The following is an 8,845-nucleotide window of genomic DNA, read 5'->3' on the forward strand; positions in this document are numbered from 1 at the left end:
CCTGTTCCCAAGAAAGCTAAGGTAACTGAGCTAAACGACTACCGCCCTGTAGCACTCACTTCTGTCATCATGAAGTGCTTTGAGAGACTAGTCAAGGACCATATCACCTCCACCCTACCTGACACCCTAGACCCACTCCAATTTGCTTACCGCCCAAATAGGTCCACAGACGATGCAATCTCAACCACACTGCACACTGCCCTAACCCACCTGGACAAGAGGAATACCTATGTGAGAATGCTGTTCATCGACTACAGCTCGGCATTCAACACCATAGTACCCTCCAAGCTCGTCATCAAGCTCGAGACCCTGGGTCTCGACCCGCCCTGTGCAACTGGGTACTGGACTTCCTGACGGGCCGCCCCCAGGTGGTGAGGGTAGGCAACAACATCTCCTCCCCGCTGATCCTCAACACGGGGCCCCACAAGGGTGCGTTCTGAGCCCTCTCCTGTACTCCCTGTTCACCCACGACTGCGTGGCCACGCACGCCTCCAACTCAATCATCAAGTTTGCGGACGACACAACAGTGGTAGGCTTGATTACCAACAACGACGAGACGGCCTACAGGGAGGAGGTGAGGGCCCTTGGAGTGTGGTGTCAGGAAAATAACCTCACACTCAACGTCAACAAAACTAAGGAGATGATTGTGGACTTCAGGAAACAGCAGAGGGAACACCCCCTATCCACATCGATGGAACAGTAGTGGAGAGGGTAGCTAGTTTTAAGTTCCTCGGCATACACATCACAGACAAACTGAATTGGTCCACTCACACTGACAGCGTCGTGAAGAAGGCGCAGCAGCGCCTATTCAACCTCAGGAGGCTGAAAAAATTCGGCTTGTCACCAAAAGCACTCACAAACTTCTACAGATGCACAATCGAGAGCATCCTGGCGGGCTGTATCACCGCCTGGTACGGCAACTGCTCCGCCCTCAACCGTAAGGCACTCCAGAGGGTAGTGAGGACTGCACAACGCATCACCGGGGCAAACTACCTGCCCTCCAGGACACCTACACCACCCGTTGTTACAGGAAGGCCATAAAGATCATCAAGGACATCAACCACCCGAACCACTGCCTGTTCACCCCGCTATCATCCAGAAGGCGAGGTCAGTACAGGTGCATCAAAGCTGGGACCGAGAGACTGAAAAACAGCTTCTATCTCAAGGCCATCAGACTGTTAAATAGCCACCACTAACATTGAGTGGCTGCTGCCAACACACTGTCATTGACACTGACCCAACTCCAGCCATTTTAATAATGGGAATTGATGGAAATGATGTAAATATATCACTAGCCACTTTAAACAATGCTACCTTATATAATGTTACTTACCCTACATTATTCATCTCATATGCATATGTATATACTGTACTCTACAACATCGACTGCATCCTTATGTAACACATGTATCACTAGCCACTTTAACTATGCCACTTTGTTTACTTTGTCTACACACTCATCTCATATGTATATACTGTACTCGATACCATCTACTGTATGCTGCTCTGTACCATCACTCATTCATATATCCTTATGTACATGTTCCTTATCCCCTTACACTGTGTATAAGACAGTAGTTTTTTTTTGGAATTGTTAGTTAGATTACTTGTTGGTTATCACTGCATTGTCGGAACTAGAAGCACAAGCATTTCGCTACACTCGCATTAACATCTGCTAACCATGTGTATGTGACAAATAAAATTTGATTTGATTTGATTTAGTATTAATCTGAGCTGCAGTCGTATAAGTAGTATTAATCTGAGCTGCAGTAGTAAAACTAGTATTAATCTGAGCTGCAGTAGTATAGCTCTACTATTAATCTGAGCTACGTTATTAGAGCAGAAGTCTTAAAAAAGAGGGCCGTATTAGAGAGCATGGTAGGGCTAGTGATCAAGCTTTGGTCTTAATTGAAGTGAATTATAACGCTCACCACCCTTTTTTTATTTTTTTTATTTCACCTTTATTTAACCAGGTAGGCAAGTTGAGAACAAGTTCTCATTTACAATTGCGATCTGGCTAAGATAAAGCAAAGCAGTTCCACACACAACAACACAGAGTTACACATGGAGTAAAACAAACATACAGTCAATAATACAGTAGAAACAAGACTATATACGATGTGAGCAAATGAGGTGAGATAAGGGAGGTAAAGGCAAAAAAAGGCCATGGTGACAAAGTAAATACAATATAGCAAGTAAAACACTGGAATGGTAGATTTGCAATGGAAGAATGTGCAAAGTAGAAATAAAAATCACGGGGTGCAAAGGAGCCAAATTAATTAATTAATTAAATACAGTAGGGAAAGGGGTAGTTGTTTGGGCTAAATTATAGGTGGGCTATGTACAGGTGCAGTAATCTGTGAGCTGCTCTGACAGTTGGTGCTTAAGGCTAGTGAGGGAGTTAAGTGTTTCCAGTTTCAGAGATTTTTGTAGTTCGTTCCAGTCATTGGCAGCAGAGAACTGGAAGGAGACGCGGCCAAAGAAAGAATTGGTTTTGGGGGTGACTAGAGAGATATACCTGCTGGAGCATGTGCTACAGGTGGGAGATGCTATGGTGACCAGCGAGCTGAGATAAGGGGGGACTTTACCTAGCAGGGTCTTGTAGATGACATGGAGCCAGTGGGTTTGGCGACGAGTATGAAGCGAGGGCCAGCCAATGAGAGCGTACAGGTCGCAATGGTGGGTAGTATATGGGGCTTTGGTGACGAACGAATTGCACTGTGATAGACTGCATCCAATTTGTTGAGTAGGGTATTGGAGGCTATTTTGTAAATGACATCGCCAAAGTCAAGGATTGGTAGGATGGTCAGTTTTACAAGGGTGTGTTTGGCAGCATGAGTGAAGGAAGCTTTGTTGCGAAATAGGAAGCCAATTCTAGATTTAACTTTGGATTGGAGATGTTTGATATGGGTCTGGAAGGAGAGTTTACAGTCTAACCAAACACCTACGTATTTGTAGTTGTCCACGTATTCTAAGTCAGAGCCGTCCAGAGTAGTGATGTTGGACAGGCGGGCAGGTGCAGGTAGCGATCGGTTGAAGAGCATGCATTTAGTTTTACTTGTATTTAAGAGCAATTGGAGGCCACGAAAGGAGAGTTGTATGGCATTGAAGCTTGCCTGGAGGGTTGTTAACACAGTGTCCAAAGAAGGGCTCAAGAAGGGCTCGTGTACAGAATGGTGTCGTCTGCGTAGAGGTGGATCAGAGACTCACCAGCAGCAAGAGCGGCCTCATTGATGTATACAGAGAAGAGAGTCGGTCCAAGAATTGAACCCTGTGGCACCCCCATAGAGACTGCCAGAGGTCCGGACAGCATACCCTCTGATTTGACACACTGAACTCTATCAGAGAAGTAGTTGGTGAACCAGGCGAGGCAATCATTTGAGAAACCAAGGCTGTCGAGTCTGCCGATAAGGATGTGGTGATTGACAGAGTCGAAAGCCTTGGCCAGATCAATGAATGCGGCTGCACAGTAATGTTTCTTATCAATGGCGGTTAAGATATCGTTTAGGACCTTGAGCGTGGCTGAGGTGCACCCATGACCAGCTCTGAAACCAGATTGCATAGCAGAGAAGGTATGGTGAGATTCGAAATGGTCGGTAATCTGTTTGTTGACTTGGCTTTCGAAGACCTTAGAAAGGCATGGTAGGATAGATATAGGTCTGTAGCAGTTTGGGTCAAGAGTGTCCCCCCCCTTTGAAGAGGGGCATGACTGCAGCTGCTTTCCAATCTTTGGGAATCTCAGACGACACGAAAGAGAGGTTGAACAGGCTCGTAATAAGGGTGGCAACAATTTCGGCAGATATATATATTTTTTAAAACTTTTATTAAACTTGGCAAGTCAGTTAAGAACAAATTCTTATTTTCAAAGACCGCCTAGGAACAGTGGGTAACTGTCCCCCTGTTCAGGGGCAGAACGACAGATTTGTACCTTGTCAGCTCGGGGATTTGAACATGCAACCTTTCGTTTACTAGTCCAACTCTCTAACCTCTAGGCTACCCGCCACCTGTAGAAAGAAAGGGTCCAGATTGTCTAGCCCGGCTGATTTGTAGGGGTCCAGATTTTGCAGCTCTTTCCGAACATCATCTGAGAGGATTTGGGAAAATGAGAAATGGGGAAGGCTTGGGCGAGTTGCTGTGTTGGGTGCAGTGCTGTTGACCGGGGTAGGAGTAGGGAGACTGCATCACTCCCTTGGCCTGTGGTGACATTGAGGGAGGGATTGGAGAGATAAGAGGAGTGGAGTGTGAGTGATTTGGCTGTCAGTCATGTTTTAATGAAGATCACTGCTAGCCGTAGTGGTGTCTCCATTGAAGGTGAGCTAGTAATTGCGTTAGACTCTGGAAAAGGGAGGACCGCTCTTCCCATCCCTCTGACTTCAAAATGGTGAAAGCCCGGAATGGCAATACAATGGCAATGACCAAGCTAAAATGGGTTATAGCCTTCTAGAGATCTCCATCTATCTATGTGGTGCAGGGGCCCAAAGTCATGCCCTCTGTAATGACACAGCACCTCCTACTGTTATGGGGACAGCACCTCATACTTTTATGGGGACAGCACCTCCTACTGTTATGGGGACAGCACCTCCTACTGTTATGGGGACAGCACCTCCTACTGTTATGGGGACAGCACCTCTTATTGTTATGGGGACAGCACCTCCTACTGATAGGAGGACAGCACCTCCTACTGATAGGAGGACAGCACCTCCTACTGATAGGAGGACAGCACCTCCTACTGATAGGAGGACAGCACCTCCTACTGATAGGAGGACAGCACCTCCTACTGATAGGAGGACAGCACCTCCTACTGATAGGAGGACAGCAACTCCTACTGATAGGAGGACAGCAACTCCTACTGATAGGAGGACAGCAACTCCTACTGATAGGAGGACAGCAACTCCTACTGATAGGAGGACAGCAACTCCTACTGATAGGAGGACAGCAACTCCTACTGATAGGAGGACAGCAACTCCTACTGATAGGAGGACAGCAACTCCTACTGATAGGAGGACAGCAACTCCTACTGATAGGAGGACAGCAACTCCTACTGATAGGAGGACAGCAACTCCTACTGATAGGAGGAGAGCACCCCCTACTGATAGGAGGAGAGCACCTCCTACTGTTATGGGGACAAGACTTACTGTTATGGGGACAACACTATCTACTGTTATGGGGACAGCACCTCCTACTGTTATGGGGACAGCACCTCCTACTGTTATGGGGACAGCACCTCCTACTGTTATGGGGACAGCACCTCCTACTGTTATGGGGACAGCACCTCCTACTGTTATGGGGACAGCACCTCCTACTGTTATGGGGACAGCACCCTGTACTGTTATGGGGACAGCACCCTGTACTGTTATGGGGACAGCACCCTGTACTGTTATGGGGACAGCACCCTGTACTGTTATGGGGACAGCACCCTGTATTGTTATGGGGACAGCACCTGCTACTGTTATGGGGACAGCACCTGCTACTGTTATGGGGACAGCACCTGCTACTGTTATGGGGACAGCACCTGCTACTGTTATGGGGACAGCACCTGCTACTGTTATGGGGACAGCACCTCCTACTGTTATGGGGACAGCACCTCCTACTGTTATGGGGACAGCACCTCTTACTGTTATGGGGACAGCACCCCTTACTGTTATGGGGACAGCACCCCTTACTGTTATGGGGACAGCACCACCCACTGTTATGGGGACAGCACCTCTTACTGTTATGGGGACAGCACCTCTTACTGTTATGGGGACAGCACCTCTTACTGTTATGGGGACAGCACCTCCCACTGTTATGGGGACAGCACCACCCACTGTTATGGGGACAAGACCTCCTACTGTTATGGGGACAAGACCTACTGATCGGAGGACAGCACCTCCTACAGATAGGAGGACAGCACCCCCTACAGATAGGACAACACCTCCTACAGATAGGAGCACAGCACCTCCTACTGTTATGGGGACAAGACCTCCTACTGATAGGAATGTGACCTGACTAGGAAAAACTCTTGGCCCAGGAGTTGTGGGCCACATATGCTGTGCATATGGTAATATGTCACTTTAAGACCCTATCCATGTGTGTTTGTCCTCTGTCCAGGTAATTCCCAGATGGGGGCGACCATAGTGGACGCCTTAGACAGCCTGTACATGATGGGCCTCCACGACGAGTTCAAGGATGGACAGGAGTGGATCGAGCAGAACCTGGACTTCAGTGTGGTGAGTAGAGAACAAACCTTTTAGTTCCTGTACTCACTCCAGGAGTAAAACAGTTGCACGTAGCCTCCTTCTGGCCTGTAGGCTTCAGTGCCATACTGTTCAGAGAACCCTCAGAGAACCAAAAACCAGCAAACAACATGCTTGATGCCACTTGTACCTGGAAATTAGATTTACTAACAGCCATACAGCCAGGGGGTGCTAGAGTGACAGACTCACAGTCAGCAGATATGAGTTGCACTTTGCAGAAATCCCAGGCTACAGACAGAATGCACTCTTGTTTTATCTCTGACCGGTAGTGAAGCCTGTTGATACATGAGAAGAGGAGCGTCTAGCGTTGCTGTGATGGGAGGGAGGGAGAACTGGACACCCGCTGGTAACCAGGAGACTGGAGTAGGAGTCATGGAAACGATGTGGGCAGGGAGAGCGTTGAAGACTGTGCTGATGCAGAACACAGACCTGGGGAGTGTAGAGCCCACAAACCAGACACATATCAGGGTATATTGTGTACAATCAGTGTATACCCTCAATACCAGTCAGCTTCTCTCTCTGAGCATCTTCACCTCGGTCTTGGTTCTCTGCTCTACACATTTTTCTCTCTCTTTCTCTCCCATGATGGAGTTATTAAAGCCCTGCTGAACTAATGACATCGCAGGCAAAGTGTTTGTGTTTCTGACTGGCTGATGCTGTGAGAGGTAATTAACTTCTGGACCCATCTGGTCAGCTCTGGGGGAGAGAGAGAAAGAGATAGAGAGAGAGACTGAATGGGAGGGAGAGAGAGAGAGATAGAGAGAGAGACTGAATGGGAGGGAGAGAGAGAGAGATAGAGAGAGAGACTGAATGGGAGGGAGAGAGAGAGAGATAGAGAGAGACTGAATGGGAGGGAGGGAGAGAGAGATAGAGAGAGAGACTGAATGGGAGGGAGAGAGAGAGAGAGAGAGAGAGAGACTGAATGGGAGGGAGAGAGAGAGAGAGAGAGAGAATGGGAGGAGAGAGAGAGAGAGAGAGAGACTGAATGGGAGGGAGAGAGAGAGAGATAGAGAGACTGAATGGGAGGAGAGAGAGAGAGAGAGGAGGAGAGAGAGAGAGAGAGAGAGAGAGAGACCGAATGGGAGAGAGAGAGAGATAGAGAGAGAGACTGAATGGGAGGGAGGGAGGGAGGGAGGGAGGGAGAGAGAGAGAGAGAGAGGGAGAGAGAGGGAGAGAGAGGGAGAGAGAGGGAGAGAGACTGAATGGGAGGGAGAGAGAGAGAGACTGAATGGGAGGGGAGAGAGAGAGACTGAGAGACTGAAGGGAGAGAGAGAGACTGAAGGGGAGAGAGAGAGACTGAAGGGGAGAGAGAGAGACTGAAGGGGAGAGAGAGAGACTGAAGGGGAGAGAGAGAGACTGAAGGGGAGAGAGAGAGACTGAAGGGGAGAGAGAGAGACTGAAGGGGAGAGAGAGAGACTGAAGGGGAGAGAGAGAGACTGACTGAAGGGGAGAGAGAGAGACTGACTGAAGGAGAGAGAGAGAGAGACTGACTGAAGGAGAGAGAGAGAGAGACTGACTGAAGGAGAGAGAGAGAGAGACTGACTGAAGGAGAGAGGGAGAGAGACTGACTGAAGGAGAGAGAGAGACTGAAGGGGAGAGAGAGACTGAAGGGGAGAGAGAGACTGAAGGGGAGAGAGAGACTGAAGGGGAGAGAGAGACTGAAGGGGAGAGAGAGACTGAAGGAGAGAGAGACTGAAGGAGAGAGAGACTGAAGGAGAGAGAGACTGAAGGAGAGAGAGACTGAAGGAGAGAGTGACTGAAGGAGAGTGACTGAAGGAGAGAGAGGGACTGACTGGAGGAGAGAGAGACTGAATGTACGAGAAAGAGAGAATGAGACTGAAGGAGAGAGAGAGAGACTGAAGGAGAGGAGAGAGAGAGAGACTGAAGGGAGAGAGAGAGACTGAAGGGAGAGAGAGAGACTGAAGGGGAGAGAGAGACTGAAGGGGAGAGAGAGAGACTGAAGGGGAGAGAGAGAGACTGGAGGGGAGAGAGAGAGACTGAAGGGGAGAGAGAGAGAGAGAGACTGAAGGGGAGAGAGAGAGACTGAAGGGGAGAGAGAGAGAGAGAGACTGAAGGGGAGAGAGAGAGAGAGAGACTGAAGGGGAGAGAGAGAGAGAGACTGAAGGGGAGAGAGAGAGAGAGAGACTGAAGGGGAGAGAGAGAGAGAGAGACTGAAGGGGGAGAGAGAGAGACTGAAGGGGGAGAGAGAGAGACTGAAGGGGAGAGAGACTGAAGGGGAGAGAGAGAGAGACTGAAGGGGAGAGAGAGAGACTGACTGAAGGAGAGAGACTGACTGACTGAAGGAGAGAGACTGACTGACTGAAGGAGAGAGAGAGACTGACTGAAGGAGAGAGAGAGAGAGAAGGAGAGAGAGAGACTGAATGGGAGGGAGGGAGGGAGGGAGGGAGAGAGAGAGAGAGGAGAGAGAGAGAGAGAAGGGGAGAGAGAGAGAGAGAGGAGAGAGAGAGAGAAGAGAGAGAGAGAGAGAGAGAGAGAGAGAGAGAGAGAGAGAGAGAGAGAGAGAGAGAGAGAGAGAGAGACTGATGGAGAGAGAGAGAGAGACTGACTGATGGAGAGAGAGAGATGGAGAGAGACTGATGGAGAGAGAC

General features: G+C 49.0%; 1 protein-coding gene across 2 annotated transcripts in view; it reads left to right on the forward strand.

Moving 5' to 3' along the window:
• Positions 1 to 8,845, forward strand: part of LOC124046005 (mannosyl-oligosaccharide 1,2-alpha-mannosidase IB) — a 140,646-nt gene that overhangs the window by 82,395 nt on the left and 49,406 nt on the right. For both annotated transcript variants that reach the window (XM_046365896.1, XM_046365906.1), the window contains one exon: positions 6,091 to 6,209. In XM_046365896.1, the coding sequence (XP_046221852.1) occupies positions 6,091 to 6,209 (119 nt within the window). The remainder of the gene's footprint in view (positions 1 to 6,090; positions 6,210 to 8,845) is intronic.

Source organism: Oncorhynchus gorbuscha, linkage group LG01, assembly GCF_021184085.1.
Source record: "Oncorhynchus gorbuscha isolate QuinsamMale2020 ecotype Even-year linkage group LG01, OgorEven_v1.0, whole genome shotgun sequence".
NCBI lineage: Eukaryota > Metazoa > Chordata > Actinopteri > Salmoniformes > Salmonidae > Oncorhynchus > Oncorhynchus gorbuscha.